Raw genomic sequence first — 21,451 nt, 5'->3', positions numbered from 1 at the left:
ACAGGCAGGGAGAGGAAGAGTTAATGGCTGAACCGTGCCAGGTTGGCAGCTGCATAAACTGGTGTGGCTCCACTGAAGCCAATGGTGCCATGCTGAGCTACGAAAACTGAATGAGTGGCTCTATATGCAATTTTTATTAAAAGACACATGCTTGTATCTCTACAGCACAGCTCTCAAAACAATTTTAAATAATCCAGACACAAAATTCAATTAACCTTGATGAATACATCAGAACAGCAGTAAACATGTTTGCCTCTTTTTCAGTCTTAATACATTAAAAACATGCCTAACCCAGCAATGTTATAGTTGAGTAACTTTTATCTGAAAATGGACTTGTGCATCAGCAGAACCAGGCAGAGGCGCGTAATCACCTCACAACACTGGACTTTAGTTGACTGATTAACAAGGTTTACAATACATCTTAGTAACAGGCCACAAGTCTTGCTCTGAGTGTGAAAAAAAAACTAAAATTAACCTTTCTGGAAGAGAAAAAATCTCATCATATCTCCTTCTTCCTCCTCTGAAAGTGGCAAGGGAGAAAGAGCAAAGAGAGGGACTACTGACCTAGCAGCAACGTAGAGGGTCCTGTTCATGACCATGACCAGCTGGATGTCCAGCCGGTGTCTCTGCGTGGTGTTCCGCCCTGGTTTGTGACCCACAAACACTGGATACTGTCTTGTATCTGCAGGAAAAGTTAAAAAAAACATGGTCAAACGAGAATCGGAAACTAAAACAGTGCTAACACAGAGCACCATGCGGAATGGCTATGGCCAAAACCTGTGGTTTCTGTTTTGCCCTGGCAGAACAGCCTTGGGTTGGAAGGCAAGAGCATAGACAGCTGCAGAGTTCTTCAAGGTTACGGTCTTTGCAGCTGCAAAGGAGAAAGTCATCACCTTTGCAGAAGACAAAAATGGTGAGATCTTAAGACTATAAAGCTGTTATGGAGCTCTTGGCACAAAGGTACAGGGCACTTTCTCACAGTTTTTCTTTCACTGCTTGCAGAGCTTTAATGCTTTCTCCTGACTGCCAAAGTGTGTCTAGCAGGACAAAGCTGTTTCACAGTGGCCCATCAATCACCACAATAACAGGACTGGTAGTAGTTAAAGCAAAAGACTTGGCTTTTCTTGGTTCAGACTGAGAGATCCCAGAGTTTCCTACAGGATTGGCCTGCCATACTAGAACAGCTGTGGGGATTTGTGAGAAATGGTGGGAAACCACCACTTCAACTTTATAAAATTAAAGTCATTGTGTATCATCAGACTGATACTCCAGTTCTTCTGGCAACAGAACACTAGTACTGAATGGAAGCTCTGGACTGAGCTCATGCTGTCAACCAGTTACCTGTTCCCCACTCTCTACCAGTCAGCAGGAACATCTATTCAGTCTATTACCACGTTGGGGTTTTTTTTACCTTGGGAGACCTTAGCATACACAGGGTGTGCTGATGCTCCCTAGGTGATCCATGTATACAGCCTATAACAACAGTAAACACTTCTGACCACTTCTGCTATTAGACTTCATACGTATACATTCTCATTACATCTAGACACACGAACTAGGTGGCTAGTTAAATAAGGAGAATGAAAGTTGGAAAGCAAGTGGTGGATAAACCTCTCACTAGTTTCATCATAAGTGCACAGCTGACTAGCATCTAGCTATACCTGAGCCTTTTCCCCATCAACGTTTTATGAGAAACCTCGAGCTGCTTAAGGGAGTCTGTTTATTTAGAATCTCAGCTACTGCTTTAGTGTTCTCACCTATTCTCCTCTAAAAGTATTTCCCTTGCTAAATATTGATTCACAACCTGGCTTCAACAAAGCACCTGAGAGTGCCATATGCCAAAAAGCCTGGTCATAAAACTGAATAGTAACAGGAACTTCCCTGCAAATCAGATGCTGAGAACTCTTGCAGAAACAAATTAAGACAGCCCAGGCAGAATTTACGTTCAGAAGTTTAATCTTTCTGACCAAGTCCTACATGCAAAATGTCCAGTTTACCTGTCAGGCTGTTCTCTATCCTGTACTTCGTCCTCTGTAAATAACAGATGTAGCATGAGCTGGGAAGCTGTACATTTATGTGTATTTTGGCACATCATGCAGCAGAAGAAAAAGTTATCCCATGTTCCATTTCTCCAAAACAACCAAGATTGGCTATTTCCACACTAGCGATGTCAATTAGGACTACGACCTTGAAGGGTGAAAATGCTGGTTTTAAAGACCCAGTGGTCATACTAGACACAATTCAGTAGGGTTTGCTTCGGAGCAGTTGCTGCCCTGTTTCTGTATCCCAGAGTCCTATTAGCATTTGGAGCACATGAAGTGACGTCTTTCAGCTTGGTGTTACTCAAGTTTACGGGTGCCAAAGCCACTCTAAATCACAATAAGCAAGGACAATCAAGAGTTTCACTTTAAAATCAAACTTCTAACCCAAAGGAGGCTTAAATATAAGCATACTTATTGCTGACTTGTTACTTCTTAGAATACTTTTATAGATCCAGACACAAAAAACTTCCTTTAAAATATCTGAACCTTTGGGATTTAAGAAGACTTTTCTTTGCAGTAACTAATTGAGCTGAGGTAAATGTGAAAGAATCAGCTATGCTGATTCTGACTTGCATAGAGAAATGCACAAAAACCTCTCCTCCTGTTTAGGCAGCAAATCTCAATACTGACTTGCAACTGTCTGTGTTATCCTAGATTCTGGAGAGTTTGACAATTACTGCTGATCAGAAAGAAGAGATATTCTATTACAAAAGATCTTTCATATTGACTTGGGGTTTAGCTGCATTTCCAGCTCAGTAAAAAATGCATAGTATTAAAGTGGAATCCATCAGAGCTAAAAGATGTAAGCTTGTATTAGATCAATAAATAATGTTTTCAGAGCTCAGCTACTTCAGCGCGCTATGCTTGCTACTCTGAGGGGCTTCACTGGTTGTTATGGACTACATTTTCACAAGTCAGGTGAGGGACACTTTCATTACGGGGCACAGCATGCAACCTTCCTTCCTTTGCTGCTGGAGAGAGCTACTGCAATTGTGAGCTTGAATCACAGAATCACACTAACTTCCAGGTTGGAAAAGACCCTCAGGATCACCAAGTCCAACCTACAACCCTACTCTGAGGATTTACCTTAAACCATATCCCTAAGCATCACATCAAGAAAGGCTATAGGGCTTTGGATGAACAAGAACTTTAGCACCCAGTAGTCATAAGTCAACATGAAAAACATCTTATTTCTATGTTACTAATTGAGAACATAAATTGGCTGACCTGGGAACATCAAGAAAAAAAAAACTTTATTTATTGAAACAGGAACAAAATACTATTGGTTTGGATCAGTTTTAAGCAAATTAAGTCCTCAGGCCTCTTATACTTACAGTTGCCATGCGAAATACTGATTGGCTCAGAATCTTCTGGGAAACCAGCCCCAGCGAAGTGTAGCAGTGTGAAATATAGCAGCAAGGCTTCTGACCTCATAGTAGTTCAGCTGGGAGGCTTCACTTCTTCACTTCACCCTGTGGAAGGCAAACAAGGACCTAAGTATCTTCTGTTGATTCCATTTTAAGCACTACATACAGAAAGTTAAAAAGAGTCAATGTAAAGTAGAGGGAGCTTTCTTTCTCCTCAAGTCTCTTGCCTGAGGAGGTATGTCGTATTTCTAAGCAGAAACTGCCCTACTATGCCCCAGCAGTGCCATATCTTGCTTGAGGATAGACGTAACTGTCTGTGCGTGATGAAGAATTTTCCCTCTCAGATGCTTATATGCAATAGGGAAGCTTCATCTCCTGTAATGATTGACAGTTGACAAGAGTTTTCCAGGAAATATTTTGTTTTCCCCTTCTTTGGTGTATATAATTAGACGATGGCATGATGACACACGCCATAAACAAAAAAAAAACCCCAACCCACACTACATTACTCTGGTTAAGAGATTAAGGTTTATATGACGGGACTGATTCATACCCTGCAGAGTTGTGAATCAAGAGAAGAAACACTGAGAGAGCTTGATGGAGCATGCAGAACATGTCACTGGGCTTTACCATAAAAATATGTACCCATAAATTTAGGTGCCATAAAACCAATACTCCAACTTGTGATAAAATAAGGGAGAACAGAACTGTCTAATCCTAGCGTTTTTCCCCTGATGCATTCACTCATTCACATTTCATGTACAAAAATATCCCTAAATCTTGAAGATAAAAGGAACCACAGGGGCCTTTGGATACAATGAAAGAAAACAGCACATAATACAGTAAATAGCTCATAATTCCCAGGCAAATTTCACAGAGACGTTGATCTGCAGGGGAAATGTGTGCAAAAGTGGGGTTTTCTTTTCATCCCTTCCACAGTTTCAAACCTTTGATGATGCCTGCCAAAGATTCCTTTTGAACAAAGCTATTTTACAGTAGTCTGTCAGTCATTCAAGATTTACGGGCAGAAAGTCAAACTTCATAACCTACATAGTCTTTGAAACTTAATTTGGCAAACAAAGTGCTAACTTGCCCTTCTGCAACCGCATTTAATATTAAATACCTATGCCTCGCTCGATGCCAAAAAAAGCATTAACAAATCTTAAGTACTGCATTTTCATTTTTTTGATTCCACAGACACATCTGATTCCTCATCTTTTACCCAACTGAAAAATGTCACAATAATTCATTTGCCTTATCAGATACTTGCTTTCAAATAAAATTTCAGCTCCTATAATAGGGAATCAGTTACAAGGCCATAAAGTCCACAAGGACTAATGATTTATTATACTCTGTGTTTGGCTTTTGTTATTCAAACACATAAACTGGAAATTTGGCTGATTCTCTATTTCTCTTAAGAAAATGAGAGATAGACTTGAGACCAGGGAAAAAAATAATGTAAGGCAATGACTGACACTTGTACTGCACAAAGTGTCAGACTGATGGTAAAGGATAAAAATAGCAAGAATAAATGCAATACAATGCAGACACTGTCTATTATACTCTATGTGAGAATACATACTAGGAGATAGTACATCTAAGCCCCAGGAGAAGCATTTCTATCTATCACTAGTTAGGCTGATAGCTGTGTATGATTACTGATACATCTACGTCTGCCTCCAAACACTTTCTGTACCTGTTTCCTCTATTTGTCTCTTTAATCACCTCTTACACATTCTCTGGATTCTCTGGGGCAGATACTGTTTCTTTCTATTTGTTTCCAAGCTCAATGAAACATCATTTGGACTCCTTAGGAATGCCCATAGTGGAAATAAGCAGCAGAAATAAATATAATTCTTGGAAACACAGCTTCCCTCAAAGGGATTTAATTAAAAGTGAGAGATACACAATGAACAGGTTAAAACCTTTCTCCCTAAACATTTCTTTAATGTAATTTTATGATTTTAAAGAATTTGCCCCTGCAAGTACACTGCAAAGTGATAAAACAAATAACACCTTAATACACAAAGAGTATTAAAATTCTTTCTCTCTTCAAATTGTTACCATCTAATGCACAAGTCTTTTCTGAAGTGCATATGAACAGCAGTGGCTTAATATAAAGAACTTATCAAGCAATCCAATTCTTCCACTTAAGCCTTATTCATCCACAGTATCAGTCTGTAGGCTGACAATTCAAACCACTTGGCTCACAGTGAGACTCTGGAGCATAAGAATAGCCACATTCTGTTACTCCCTATCAGCACATCATCTCCTATCTAACAATGTGTGTATACTGTGAGAAAAGCATTACGGTACTGCAGACATATTGCTGCCACTCCACTTCAGAGCCTGAAAAACTTTTCCCTTGGGTGATCCCACACCATCATTCTCTGCTTCTCATTCCAACACGTGTGCCATCCTACATGTGTATGTATGGGAAACAGCTTCCAGGAAAACGAACAACATCCAGCATGCTTACTTAGTGGTTTTATTTGCATGTCATTGGGTCAGATTTTTTTTCTTTTATCTGAAAAGAATTATCTTTTATTATGAACTTATTATTTGCCTTCTAACAAGAACTTATCATTAAGTTATTAAGTATTTGAAATTATCCATTGTTCTTAAGGGTAGCTTCTTGGGAAGAAAAGAGAGAGAAAAAACCCTAATTCTCTACTGCTCTAATGTGAATTTAGTTGTTTAAATTCATACAGAGTAAACGCAAAATGTCTGCTTTGACCTGTAAATACAAAATGTCTACTTTGACCTTCAATGACTGAGGTTGACTACAGTTCTGTATCAATCCCCATGCCAATAAAGTAACATCAAGTAGGACACCAGCCGCAGCCAGTTTGAATTCAAAAGCAGCTCCGAGGCTCTGAGGTGACCTTTTCATGGCCTTTCAGTATCTGAAGGGGACCTACAAAAAAGCTGGGGAAGGACTTTTCAGGATATCAGGGAGTGACAGGACTAGGGGGAATGAAGTGAAGCTGGAGAGGCGTAGGTTCAGGCTGGACGTGAGGAGGAAGTTCTTCAGCCTGAGAGTGGTGAGAGCCTGGAATGGGTTGCCCAGGGAGGTGGTTGAGGCCCCATCCCTGGAGGTGTTTAAGGCCAGGCTGGATGAGGCTCTGGCCAGCCTGATGTAGGGTAGGGTATCCCTGCCCATGGCAGGGCGGTTGGAACTGGATGACCTTTGTGGTCCCTTCCAACCTTGACTGATTCTATGATTCTATTCTATGATTCCTTACTAAAAGGTAACTTTTCAAACAAAACATTACTTTTGCTGCTATTACAATGGCTGAAAGAGCCATACTATTTCAGCTGAATTTCAGAAGTGCTGATTCAAGAAGGTCACACTTATTTTTAGTAAAATTTACTCTTCAGCAAATACTCAACACTGGTCGGCCGCCTGGGAGTGACGCAAGTATTACTGCAACTATGCTGAAACTACTTTCTAATCAAACGTGCTCGTGAATACGGTATTTGATGAAGCATGAGGAGATCAACAGCGATGTTGAATGAGTACAGCCACTGTCCCCACACAGAAGCTTTACAAATTTCAACGAAGACACCTTCAGTCGATGTAGATCACTTCAGTTCAACCTGGCCTGCACTAAGCAATACCTGTGGAGGGTGAACTGACCCTAAGAAATCCAGCTCTATTTGTTTAAAACATGACTACTGCTCCTGTTGAAGGAAGCTAGTGGTGACAAGAAGAGTGAGTTTTGGTGGTGTTCTTCTATTAGCAGACTTGCTAATAAAATACAGCCTTGCAAAAGTTTAAGAGCATGTGAGGCACTCAGTGCCATGGTCTAGTTGACTGGCTAGGGCTGGGTGCTAGGTTGGACTGGATGATCTTGGAGGTCTCTTCCAACCTGGTTGATTCTATGATTCTATGATCTATGTCTAATGTGATGACTTGTAGTCAGTGACTTGGTGGAATAGATCAGTTTTCTTCTGAGCTTCAAAAAAACTCCAATTAGGCATGCTCCCTAAGACCAGTAAAAACACAGCTTTATGCAACATAGTCCAGTGCTTTCATTTTCTTTCTGAAGCTGAGGATTTCAAAGACATGTGAATACACGTGTTCTGGTTACTTCTGTGTTCCTTCCTTTTTGTCACACTATGGTTAAGTACAAATAAATCGTATAATATCTTAATATACAGAAATCAAGTTTTGCCTTCCTGGATGGAATAGTTTTTCTGGTTGCACACTGCAGCCCAAACATGAACTGCCTCTAACTAGGACGTTTGATTACTAGTGCAGTGCAGTTTTAATTGCTATTTTGTTCACTCACTCAAAGCCTACACCTACACATATACGTAGTACATACCCACCACATAGACGTCTCACATAGGAACATTTAATTTTTCAAAAATCATGCTGCTGGCCTGAAGCAGTTACTGAAGCTACAAAAGTAAATACCAGTCCAAATCAAGGAGAAAAGTCTGATTTTTCTGTGTCAAGTGCCCTCCACTATGGCAACCCATGGCTATAGCAGCCAAGAAGAAGGCACCATGACAATCCCTGCTTTTTGCCTTCTGGTATTTTTAGCATTTAGCAAGCCACACTCTAGGTCAAAATGCATATAGAGTAGCTTGCTTGGCTGTGGAAATGATTATGTATATGTAGATGCTGCCAAAATACCCTAGTAAGTTCCAGAATGGTTACACAAAACACATGAAAAATCCTAAATGGAAGAGTTACCTTCCTGGTATACTTCATGAAAGTGTAAGGCCAGACGTGGTCTTGAGAACAAATTCCACTGCAACAATGACTGCATGGACACATTCTTAAATATTGAGAGGAACACTCCTCCATGTTAGAAGATCTCCCATATTGTTGATTGGGCCTCACTGTGTGCTCAGCTAACCCCAGTGTAACTCTCAGTAAAATCCAAATATGTAACCATGTCAGAATTTTCCCATGACACAGTAAGCCTACTCAGTAATAGACAGATCTTGTTATATTCGTTTACTACAAACCTCCTTTATATCACGGTGGGTTATGTTCATACACAACAGCTGCATATTGATCCATGAATTATTAAGGTTAATGTGAGAATTACCAGACAAAATTCAATGGTCTGTGTTACGCATGAAGCAAGACCAGAAAACCTAATAGCCATAAAAACCCGTGACTGTCTTAAACAGTTTCTTTTGCTTCTCCACACATGCAGTAATAACTTATTCTACACACATATAGTAATAACTTATTCTAAAAAAAAAGACAGTAAGTCTAGTCAAAATGAACAGCATTTCACCAAACAGTAAGGAAACTAAAGTAGCTGTACAAATTTTATTTACTACATAAGGAAAAATACACAACCAGAGAAACAGCAGACACTGAATTGACCCTGGAAATAATCAGCAAATAGCTCTTCTCCTCACATACAGCATCTCTTACCTTGTGAGAAACAAAAGGATGATACAAAAAAGTTGATTTGCATAACAGAGGTAACAAAAAGACTTGAAATCTACCTCAGTAAGAGCTCTGAAGGCATGCAAGTGAGTCAGAAACCCACGTTCTTCACCAGTGTCTCATTGAAAAAAACAGAGCAAGATCTATCTACTCATACATGAAAAACTACATTTTTATCTATACAGTACCTGCTTTGCCATGCCAAAGGTAAAGCACAGAAACTAGCCAGTGGACCTGACTGCTCTTGCCTGCTATGGCACAAATTTGCCACGCAGTGGTGGCAATCATCTTTCGTCTCCTTTGGCCAAGCCTTTGGAAATCTCTGAGTAGACAATGTCACTACTGCTACCTACCCCTCTAAATTCACAATTCCTAGAAAGTGAAAGTCAAGAGTTCTCTGCAAGTAAGAGAAAGAAACTGGGAATAATGCAACTAAAAGAGATGAATACCAGTTACGGGCTGCAGCTTCCAGGAAACGAGGGAAGTTAGGTCAGCAGAGCTGTTCTGCAAAGCATCCTTTGTCTATGGCTGTCTGGGTGGTGGGCTAGCTGCTGCTCAACCACCTCGTGTGGCTGCATCTGGCAGCAGAAGGGATCATGCAAAATGCCTGGACTGCATGGTGCCAAGAGGATCAGACAGATGTGAGTGAACAGAAGCTCAGCAGGTGCTTGGAGAGCTCAAGAGAAACAAGACACAAGTGGTTATCAGTAAGACACAGCATGGAGTGCCAGACATTACAACTGAATTGGCATGTAGTAGGACAGTGCCTGGGATGGCCAGCTTTTTTGGCTTGTGTTGTCCTTTCTCTAATGATTGTTGCTCGGTCACCTGAATGGCGGTGCAGGTGGCGACCAAGACTTAATGCCAGCTCTGTGCTCCTCATCGCTACCAACCTCCAACATCTTTTTGTGACCGATTGTGTCACCATCATTCATCTTTCCTCTCCTGTCCTGTTCCTGTTGTCTCTACAGCTGGCCATTCATTCCATGTGGTCAAAAAAGCACTCTAGCACTCCAGGTATCTGGCTCTTATGCCAAAGAGGCTGGTGCATGAATGCACCAGGATAATCACTGGTACTCTTTAGAATCATGTGGTAATAATGAATCCTAAAAGCTGGTGAGGGAGAGGGGTAATGCGCAAGGGAAGCCCCCACCTGTCCAGTATTCCTTACTGACCCTCAATTATGTTTGTGCAGCACATTCTCATCTTTTGTGCTTATCAAAAAGTTCTCCCTGACTGTGAGAGGAATGCATGGGTGCCCCTCTGCAATACATGCTTTACTATCATTTTAATCAGATTCAGCAATGCTTACTCATTGCCCAGCTGCTGTGGGCTGCACGCCCAACGTGACGATTAGACCCAAGGGAAAGACACCAATGAGAGACATTTTGCCTCATATAGTAAGAAGCATCATCTACCTTCATTAAAAATCAAACAAACAAACAAAACAAACTTCCTTACCAGTTTGATCAAACACAGATACACAGACCATGCCAATCTTTCCACTGAGACTTGCAAAAATGGGCATGTAAAACACAGTATCAGCCAAAACAAAAAGCACTTTTCACACAAGTTTCAAGATTGTGCAAGGATGAGTCCTAACCAGCTTTAGTCTCCTCTCATTTGCAACAAGGCCGTGCAACATGCACAATAACACCCACTAGGATAGGTAACATCACTACCTCCTGCTTCAGTAACCGATAAGCTGAAAGATCTGGACAAGCCCCAGGCAGCAGTGATGAGCCTCGGCCTGCCAAACGGTAGTAGCAGGTGTCAAGTCAGTAGGCAAAACTCAGCATGCATAATGCTGGCAACCTGTCTTGTCAAGATCAACATTACTGCTCAATCCAGCGTGCTGCAGTAAGAAAAGAACAAATGGAGGCCTAAACAGGCCTCCTAAATGGAAAAAACCTTCTGCTGACCCGAGTGAAACATCCCTGATGACTGCAGCGTTAATAGGATGCTGCAGTTCAGAGAGGGAACAGTCAGATGGAAGATGAACATCTCCCAGATGGAATTAGAAGCATCTCAGGCCTATCGATTTTGGTTGTAACCTTTACTGTAAACAGTCCACAGGGGCCTCATCAGCCACCTGTTCAGTGATATTTGCATTGAAATATAGAGCCAACGCAAATGAGAAAATGGCCACAGTCCCTTGCTAAAGCATCTGCTCTGTTCCATCCCTCTGTCTATGCATCACCAGCAAGCAGCAAAGACACGGGTTTCAGAAGAAAGGGGCAATGCACTAGCACTAGCTCTCTTACACGGCACCAGAAACAATGAACGCTCCATTTGTCATGATGTTGATGGTGGTGGTAATGGTATTATATCATGAAATATTTCATTCTCTAATAATTGCTCAGTTTTATACTAAAATCAGGCTTGCCAAGACTGGGAGGAAAGCCATCTGTGCCTGGAGGATGATTGCCAGAAACATTTGCAAATTTATTTTGGGGTTATAAACCTGCAGAATGGAACAGAGGTAATGCCTAAATAACCCCTTTCGCTCACCACCCTGAGCTACACAGAGCAACACACTTTAACTCTGAAACAGCTTGGTCGGTCATTACAAAGATGTCTTTATTATTTTTAAAAGCCTCACTCATTTAGGAGATAAAAATAGCTCTATTGATTATTTGTGGGACTTTAGCAAACCTCTGTCAAGATTTTGAATTGATTTAAGACCTAAATGTAGCAATCACTAGCTTCAGACAGAGGAGAATGCCACCTCTAATATATACTTTGCTGTTTCATCTCAGCATGCTTAATAGAAAACAGATACACTACCAGCAGCACCAATACTCTCACCAACCCTTACTTTGCCTGGGAAATATCAGTACCAGTCAACTGACCTTCCATTCTCTCATCTGATGAATGGAATAAAAACTACATAGCTGCAGGTTGACGCAAAGCTGTAATGGAGAAGAAATGTGGCCTCCCTTGGTTTTCCTCTCATTTTAGATTAAAAAAATATGAAACTTGAAGCTTGAAGTGTTCACAGAACAATACTGGCAATTGTCACTGATTAAAAGTTTGACACAGCCCTGCAGACATTGTCTCAGTTGCCACATGCTTGGTGTAAACATAACTTTAGGATCATGCAGTAATCCTGAAACAATCCCTACAGCTCAGCCAGCTCTTCAGGTCAGATTCTCTCAGATACTTACATTTGCTTCCTTTCACTGCTGCTACATACTTAAGTGGATGTCAAGCCCTTCTTCATCCCCTAATCACGAAGAAAAAATTAATTTCCAGTCCTCTTATGTCTGCATAAGAGATCAGATCGATATACAAAGGCATAGGTTAACTTTGAAGAAACAGTTAAGATCCCAAAGAACGTATCACGCTTTTAAAGCTTGATGTAATCAGAAACCATTCTCCTTCACTTCTGGCTAATGCAAGAAATGTTCATGCATTTAATGTGTGAACCCCAACTACATTCCTTAGGAAACTTGTACCATTTATTTGAAATGAAAAGTGTTCATTTTCTAAAGGTGATAAAACAATAGGGAAATTCAAACCCTCATATTTGAATCACCTATTAAGTAATCAAAGCATGTGGCTTAGCTTTTGCATAATTTGGCCAGTTCTAGCCCTGATTCTTTTAAGCAAAAGATAGACTTATTTACCTGGCTCCATCTGCACTGAGTGAAACAGCAAGTTTTGCAGAGTATTTTTTCAAAAGGCCTCAAGTGGCTTGATGCAACATCAAACCCTCGAATTCTGAATGAAATTTACTCTAACACAGAAAATGTTTAAAAAAGACGTTACCATTTATGTATTGATTACTCCAGCTGTGGACACCACTCTACCCAAGTGCTTCACCACCTCTGGAGAGCCCACCGCTTATTCTATGTTGCAATAGAGTAGTCATGGCAGTAGGACAACTCAAGCCAAACCTCAGCACCACAGATTCATAGAATGGTCTAGGTTGGAAGGGACCTCCAAAGGTCATCTAGTCCAAAACACTTCGCAGCAAGCAGAGGCATCCTCAACTAGATCAGGTTGCCCAGAGCCCTTTCGAGCTTCACCTTGAATATCTCCAGGCATAGGGCCTCAGCCATCTCCCTGGACAACCTGTGTCAGTGTCCCACCACCCTCGTGGTAAAGAACTTGCTCCTAACATCCAACCTAAATCTACTCTTCTCTAGCTTGAAGCTGGTGCCTCTCACCCTATCGCTTATACGCTAGGGAGGGTTGTTCAGCAGAGGGATGTGCAGATACATCGTGGTCAGGCAAGCTGACTCCTACGGTGGAAAAAGGGCAAGGCTTTTCCCTCTGAAAATCAGGCAAAGTTACATTTGTCCCTGACAGACGAAAAATTCTAGTAAGCAAGGGGCTCTCAATATGTATTAATACTTTTAGCCCTTAACAAGTTTAGAAAATCTGTTTTCCCAAGTTTCTCTGCACCTTGCAGAAGAGTATGAAACAGATTACCTCAAAAATGCAAGATGTTCACAAAACAAATGCAATCCCTGAGGGAAATTTTAAAAATGCTTGTGGACAAATACAAGCAGGTAGGTGACAAAATCAGAAGACTTTAGGTGCTAAGAAAACATTCAAATTAACTGGGAACATTGTCTCTCAGCATTACCTCTGACATTTCTCTGCCTCAGACATCTATTTCTTCATGTGTCTATATGCTCATAGACATTCACTTTAATTGAAAAGGCTCAGGGATCATAGGAAAGGGTCTTTATTAAACCTTTAGAGAAATTTCATAGCTCTCTACCTTTCATCATTTCTCCTGTGGTTCAAAGGTTTTTCTGCTGATATTTTCGGAAACCTTAAGGGAGTTGAATAAATATAACTAGGAGGAGACAGAAAAATCTATGTAGTTTGCTATGTAGTTTTTTTCTCCTATATGAGCATGATGTTTGCAATAATCCAGTTCCTGCAGTTTGGTAGTAATTGCTAGCTACATGTGGCAGGTACTGAGCTTTGCTCTACCTAGATTCACGCCCAACAAATTCCCAGATTTTGTACCATATGTAATTCAAATGGTTTTCTGGGCAAGTTATTACAAGGAAATATCCTACCCTCAAGAATGCCTTTTGAGCAAAAGGATCACCACAGAATGCCAACATGACACCTTTTTCACTCTTCATTCCACCTCTTTAGGGTTATTAAGAAAACAGAAAGCAAAGCAAGATGTCAACAAATATGTAAGAAAAATTCCACTTCCAACATACTGCTGAGAAAAAATTATATTGTCTGTTAACCTGGATATAAGGTTAATTACTGCAATTCCATTTATTTTAAGGGAAAAGGCTATACACAGATATCATCAATTAATCTCTGAATATAAAAAAACCACAATTCCTTTAATTAAGAGAACAGTGCAAAATCACTTTAATTACTAGGGGTCTTATTGAAAGGAAACATGAAGTAGCCGATGTGATTTCAAGGGCAAACTTAAAATTGAGGTGGTGAGGGTAAAAAAAAAAAAGTTAAACAGATTATATTTGGACAGAGATACATAAATACACTACTGTCTTCTTCTGACATACATTCACCCTCAGACTGGGGCACACAAGCATCCTTACACATTTGTTCACACCTGCTTCTTAGCACAGCATGAGGGAATTAAGGCACCACAGAAAAGGAAGTCAAAGCAGCATTGACAAATGCCTGTAGTACAACTTACAAAAGCAATAGCTGTTATTATGTACTTTACTTCTTTGGAAAAGCTTTGGAGAAAAAGGTTCAGTGTAGCAAGAGAGAACAAGGCCACCGAGTATGACTGCCTGAATGGGGCATGATGGATGAGCTTCCTTGCGAATAGGAAAAGCCTCTAATCCATTCTCCGGCTCATTGGTAAAGTAAGGCAAAGTCATTCTCTTCTTCTGCGGGAAATATCTCCTGCCTTTTCTATACCACGTGCAGGGCTTCTGCAAAGGACAGCCCAGACTGTCAGACAAGAAAGCAATCTGTTTCCAAGTCCTGTGCTAGGGGAGGCTCAGCTATGCAGCCCCAAACCCAGCAGCAGGGCAAAGATGTTTCCATATTGTTCACGTTTCCTATGGCTATTTTAAGAATGATTTGCTGCAGTCAAGTTCTGACTGCAAGTAATGAGAAGTCATTTTCATTGCACCAGCATACAGCTCATGACTGACGTGGGAAACATCATTACTAATACTCCAGCTAATTTTGCAGAGTTGGAAAAAAAAAAACATGCTGTGTGCAACAGACAGAATGCAGGATCATACCTGTGATGAAATAACATGTACCAGCACCAAGACAGGAAGACTCTCACTCTGGGGTTCACCAAAGAAAGCTTGGCACTAACCAAAACACTAAGCCTTTCTCAGACAATCAAAGACCTACTCTCAAATCTCCTCCTCTTCTCCTTCACTCCCAACAACTTCACTCTTTGAAGGTGGAGGATGCATGAAAGGCAATGGTTTCTTAACTAAGTACATCTATGTGAATTCAGCAAGACTTGATGAGTAGGCACCGTACTTAGACAGAGGTACAGTATTTTAACAGGTCTTGACAGGTGTTTTTGAACCCAAATTAATCCTTCCTAGTTTGCCTCACAAAACACAAATTTCTGTGCAGGAACAGAGAATAAGACATCACAGATGGCAAACTTCTGCTATTATTTCTTACTCTGCAGTTCTGGTGCTTATGTGATTTACATCAAATGCTGCAGAGGGAGTTTCCCCTAACTTTGGGTTGGCCTCAGTAATGTGGACAATCACCTGACTAGCTGATTTACAGTCAATATCCAAATTCCTGCCAGTAGAAAAAAACTAAAAATAACAAAAGACATTAGAACACAAAATGGAATTACTTTTTAATTAGACTGAGGGTTGCACACACAGACTGTGTTGAGCTCATGAGATCCAGGTTGGCATCAGGATGTGACGTTCTCAATTGTAGTGCAATCTGGAAGCCTCATGTGAAGCCTTGCCTACATGTAAGAATCATGTCTCACAGATTATGCTTCTTTGCACCACAGAACATTGACACTCCAGCTTCCAGCACAGTCACACAGCAGCTACAACTAAAGGGCATTGGTTTGGTTTTATTTATGCCAGAGGAGAGCTGACACTGGCATCTATTAAATTGTGGAGCACTGCTTTCAAGGGGATTTCAGAAAGATCTGTAGCTGCTCTACAGCTCATACTGTCTGCATCTGCTCACAGATAACACTGCTTTACCCTTTTGTATGTTTTCCAATTAGAGAAAACTCTATATATTTAGTATTTTCATCCTCATATAAGTACACATCCTTACACACTCAGTTAAATTCTGTAACTACATATAACTATATTTGCTTTTGGGCACAGTCTTCTATCCAAATTAAGGACATGGAAATATTATATCAAAATTTCCTGTGAAATTTGAGGTAATACTTAACCTTTTGAAAGAAGATATAATTTTGGTTTGAATTCTCATCTTTTTCAAGTAAGCAAAATAGGTTCTTAGTCATATTCCACAGTCTATTTCTTCTTGATTGTGGCCAATTCAAAACAGAATCTCATGGGTATTATCTTTCTGTGTTAAACATCACCACACTAGCTTTAAGTAAGAGACTATTTTTTGCACATTCTTGCCCCTACATTTATCCTGTGTTAGAGAAGAAACCAAATTTGCATCTTCTACGACTGTACACATTGCTGATTTCTGCTATCCTGAACAGCACAACCAATGTCACTTCCAAAATGGTCTGTGATAACTTTCTGGAAGACTTCTCTCAATTACTTGCAGCAAAGAGATCTAAAGGACATTCCCCTCATTTGATTTAAAAAAAAAAAAAATAAATAGTAGCTTTGAAAGAAAGCACTTAACATTAAAAAACTCTCGGGGATCCTGAGAGTTACCTGACATCTGCTTTATCTGAAGGTTTTCAGCAACAGCTTTTCCTAGACACCAACCACAGAGGTACTTCAGTGGAACACCTCACACATTTAAAATACAAGGAGGAAAAAGGATGAAAACACATTGATAATTCACAATTTTCTTATTGTATTCTGGGATTTACCACAACTCTTCTTAATTTAGAGCTAGATATCACTTTTTTCACCCTAAGCCAGTTCCTGTACTTTTATTCTCTGGTATTGTAGAAGCAGTACTTACTGTTCCTGATAGTAAAAAAAAGTCTGCACAGGACCTCCATGAAGGAGCATGCAGCCAGGAGGGACAACACAAAGCTATGACTAGCTAGATGAAATTCAAACGGGCAGTGATCTACAATACAGTCCTTTAAAGAATGGAGTTGGTTTGTGAGCCTGGACACTTGGATGCTTTGCTGGAAAAGCCTCTGAGAAATGCTTGCATGATGTCTTTCTGAATCCTAAGGATGTTCCCACAATCCCTTCCTCCCCAGAACTTACATACATGGCCTCTCTCTCGTAAAAGGACTCGGCTTTCCCCATGCAAGAACAGGTTTGGCTTTCCTTACATCAGAACAGATTACTCCTCTTATCACACAAACCCTTACAATCCCCAAAAGCTGAGAATGTTATTTCTGTTGCAAGCTCATGGAAACAGATGGTATCTTCCCTCCTTTTAAGGATAGCGTTAAGAAAATTGCTATTTACACAAATAATAAGAAAAAAAATCCCCCCCAAACAAACAACTAACAAAACAAACAAAAAACCCAAACAAAAACCCCCCACCACAACCCAAAACAACCAACCAAACCAACCCCCCCCCCCCCACACACACACATATCAGCTCTTGACAATCAAAGGATAAGTAAACTTGGAATATATCTCTTTATGTACATTTTAGTAAAGCTGACTTGTAACATTATTTCTCTTAGCTAAATGCTGGTAAACTCTGAAGGCACATTTTACATGTTAAAACCAGGATAGAGAGATGTGGTAGCCTTCTCACAAGGGCTAGACAATGAAGAGCAAGCTGTTTTCTCCTGGAGCTCACCAGGCATGCTTCTTCTTTTTTGACGTGGAGACAGATCAACCTCCTTACTCAGTCAACAGACTTAGGCACCTTCCTTTCCCCTGTCTGCCAAAGATAACCATTTCCCTCTGCCAGAAACACAGTGCTTGCCCTGCTTTGTGTTCCCCTGAGGCAGGACACAGTCACCCAGAAGAATTTTGCCTGACTGGAAATGCAAATGAGGACAGAAACCTTTTCATCACAACTTCCACTTCAGTCTCTTCTCTTGCTATGAATGCTTACAAATGCAGAAGGTCAAACATATTAAGGCAAAAATGCTAAGTCACACATCTTCCATATGATCCTCCTTCCTAGGTCCAAGCAGGATGAATCAACAAACACAAACTCTGTAAAAACCTTTCATTTCCAATATGCTGCTTTCAAGGTATTTATAATAAAAACACAGACAAAACATATGCTCTCTTCAGTGACAGGCATGAAATAAGGCAGTTCTAATTAGTAAAAACAGATACAAGCTCAGAGGTAACACACATTTGAATGAAGCATACTCAGCACCAAGCAATTCTCCACCTTTCCTCCTTATATTTTCTCTTTGACCCTACAATTCAGATGAACTGATGATTTCATACAGTAGCAATTTTGATTACTGATTGCTGCTTTGTCACAAACCAACCACACATGACCTACAGTCAACCAATGTCCAGCACCAGGTGAACAACATAGGGCACTACCATGCAGTGCACTATGCATCCCCATCCATGCCATCACTTCTATTGCTGGCTCAATCCACCAATAAACCAGAAGAACATAAACCACCCTCTGTCTCTAACTGGTGCAATAATAAAGTTTGAGCTACAAACTGCATAATAAAATACTACTTGAAATTGCTTCATCTGTCAGCTTGCAGATGACACCAAGCTAATAGCAGGCGTCAATCTGTTGAAGGGTAGGAGAGCCCTGCAGAGAGACCTTGCCATGGGTTGGATGGGTGAGCAAAGGCCAAAGGGATGAGATTTAACAAGGCCAAGTGCAAGGTTCTACACTTCGGCTACAACAACCCCAAGCAGCACTACAGGCTGGGGACAGAGTGGCTGAGAGCAGCCAGGCAGAGAGGGACCTGGGGGTGCTGGCAGACAGTAGCTGAATATGAGCCAGCAGTGTGCCCAGGAGGCCAGGAGAGCCAGTAACATCCTGGTCTGGCTCGGGAACAGTGTAGCCAGTAGGACAAGGGAGGTTATTCTGCCCTTGTGCTCAGCACTGCTCAGGACATAGCTTGAGTGCTGTGTCCAGTTCTGGGCCCCTCAGTTCAAGAGAGATATTGAGGTGCTGGAATGTGTCCAGAGAAGGGCAACAAGGCTGGTGAAGGGCCTGGAACACAAACCCTATGAGGAGAGGCTGAGGGAGCTGGGGGTGTGCAGCCTGGAGAAGAGGAGGCTCAGGGTTGACCTCATTGCTGTCTACAACTACCTGAAGGGAGGTTGCAGCCAGGTGGGAGTTGGTCTCTTCTCTCAGGGAACCAGCAATAGAACAAGGGGACACAGTCTCAAGTTGTGGTGGGGGAGGTCTAGGCTGGATGTTAAGAGGAAGCTCTTGACAGGGAGAGTGATTTGCCATTGGAATGGGCTGCCCAGGGAGGGGGTGGAGTCGCCATACCTGGAGGTGTTGAAGAAAAGCCTGGGTGAGGCACTTAGTGCCATGGTCTAGTTGATTGGCTAGGGCTGGGTGATAGATTGGACTGGACGATCTTGGAGGTCTCTTCCAGTCTGGTTGATTTTGTGATTCTATGATTCTATGATTCTAACAGAAAGAAAAATAAAGTATCTTCACTCGCAGAAGACACTACTGCACTGGCACTCCTTTCGGCTACTTTTGCCTAAACTTGTACTTTACTACCAGGATGCCTGGTGCATTTTTAGGGGAAAAAAATTTAAAAAAAGAATACATGTGTTCAAAGCTTTACAATTCACAGTCAATTCATATGTATGTGGATAAAGGGAGGTACAAGAAAAAAAATTCATGAAGTTCTCTTGATTCAAATAAAGAAGTGTTCTTTGACCCCATTCTTTCTCTAAACAAACATTTTAGTCACTAAACTATAAGAATACTGACATTTGTATAGCATAGCATCATTCATAGTAACTGGCTTCCAACATCACAAACTGCTCAGATCAACATTTTGCACTCAAACTAATTCAGTCAATTGATGAGCTCTGGTCCAGCACCAAGTCTTTAAAATATGAATTGAATCATGCACACACATGGGATGCATTCCCAAGATAGATGAGTTATTGCTTGCAGCTTCAGCAGGGACACGGCTTTGGAGCACAGTTTTGCAGTTCAAGGAGCACAAATCATGTCAGTGGAAATACTAAACTCATAATTATGCATTTGCTTTGGATTTCCATCATTACCAACTTGTCAGTTAAAGTCACTTCTTTTCCTAGCTATACCTACAGAAATTAGCCAAAGAACAGTTGTCTTTTTCCTAAACAGTAGAATAACATTTGAAAAACCCTGGGTGGGGGTCTAGGAACAGTTTGCAGAATTCACTGTTCAGTCTTTATTCAATACCAAGAGAAATGATGCCCCATATTTTGTCTGTTGTTTTATAGACATTCTTCTTCATTCTATCAACCAAGTTAAATTGTGTTTAATTACCAGACTCCCAACAGGTGGGCTTAAACAGAATAATCCAATCATCACAACAAATCCACACTTAAAAGCAAACCTCAGTCACAATGTCTTGCATAAATGAAGGTTTAGCATGCAGTTACCAGATGATACAACTAAAACAACACAGTTTTACTCAAAAGTCATTAAGTTTCATTTCTAGCAGTAATGAGAAAAAAAGGGTATTAAGTATTATCCTTGATTTTAAAAAAAGAATGAGAAAAAAAAAAAGTTCTGAAGAAGGACAGTGTCATGAGCACACAGGGCAAGACAGAAGAATATATACAGGTATTTCAACACATTACAGCTTTGTGTTTAAAGTCATAACCAGATCTAGTATGCTATAAACAGCATCAGCAATTCCCTTGGGACTGCAACGTGTGAAGCTACACACAAAACACTTCACTGATGTCTCTTGGAGACCACAGGAGGCTGAAGGTCTATTTTAGCTAACTATTATCCTCCCATCACCTCTTCCCAAACTTACCTTCCTCTTTAACAACAGCAGGAACTGAAAGCCTAACTATGCTCTGCTTTGAAGATCCTGACTTAATAAAGGTCTTTAGGTTTGATTTCTAAATAGAAGTTCCTAAAAATGAACTTTATAAAGCTTAGTACTTCCTGTCTTTGGTATCCAAAACCACTAAAGTATCCTGATAAAGTAGCAGGTATCTGAGAAAAAAGGAACAAACACCACTGCATCTCAATCTCGCACTGCTTACCATTTACTCCTCCCCCTCCTCTTATTTTGCTGACAGCAAGATGGACAATACATGAAAATTTGATTCTTGGTAAGCCGAGTCATGCAAATTAGCTTAATGAAATAGATGACTTTGTGTATGTCCCTTTGATACTGATTAAGCTCAAGTATCCACTCAGCTAATGACTAAAGCAATACCATGAGAGCTCTTGTGGAGGTGTCACAGACATACTTTTTTTTCTAAATGGCCTTTTACTCAGCACTTACTTCTATCAGATCCTCCTGGCCAGGAAAACAGGTCAGCTTCCAAAGAGCAGGCAGAAGCAGTTAACAGCTTAAGACACAACTGACGTAATACAAAAATCTGCAGCTACTTTGCACA

At 40.7% G+C, this 21,451-nt stretch overlaps 1 protein-coding gene across 9 annotated transcripts in view; it reads right to left on the bottom strand.

Moving 5' to 3' along the window:
• Positions 1-21,451, bottom strand: part of SEMA6A (semaphorin 6A) — a 134,131-nt gene that overhangs the window by 78,640 nt on the left and 34,040 nt on the right. For all 9 annotated transcript variants that reach the window (XM_064140815.1, XM_064140809.1, XM_064140812.1 and 6 more), the window contains exons 2-3: positions 3,377-3,514; positions 565-682 (exon numbers count right to left, since the gene is read on the bottom strand). In XM_064140815.1, the coding sequence (XP_063996885.1) occupies positions 565-682; positions 3,377-3,476 (218 nt within the window). In that variant the 5' untranslated portion in view covers positions 3,477-3,514. The remainder of the gene's footprint in view (positions 1-564; positions 683-3,376; positions 3,515-21,451) is intronic.

This window comes from Pogoniulus pusillus, chromosome Z (genome assembly GCF_015220805.1).
Source record: "Pogoniulus pusillus isolate bPogPus1 chromosome Z, bPogPus1.pri, whole genome shotgun sequence".
NCBI lineage: Eukaryota > Metazoa > Chordata > Aves > Piciformes > Lybiidae > Pogoniulus > Pogoniulus pusillus.
The sequence above is the reverse complement of the archived record's forward strand: the minus strand, read 5'-3'. Positions and strand labels throughout refer to the sequence as shown.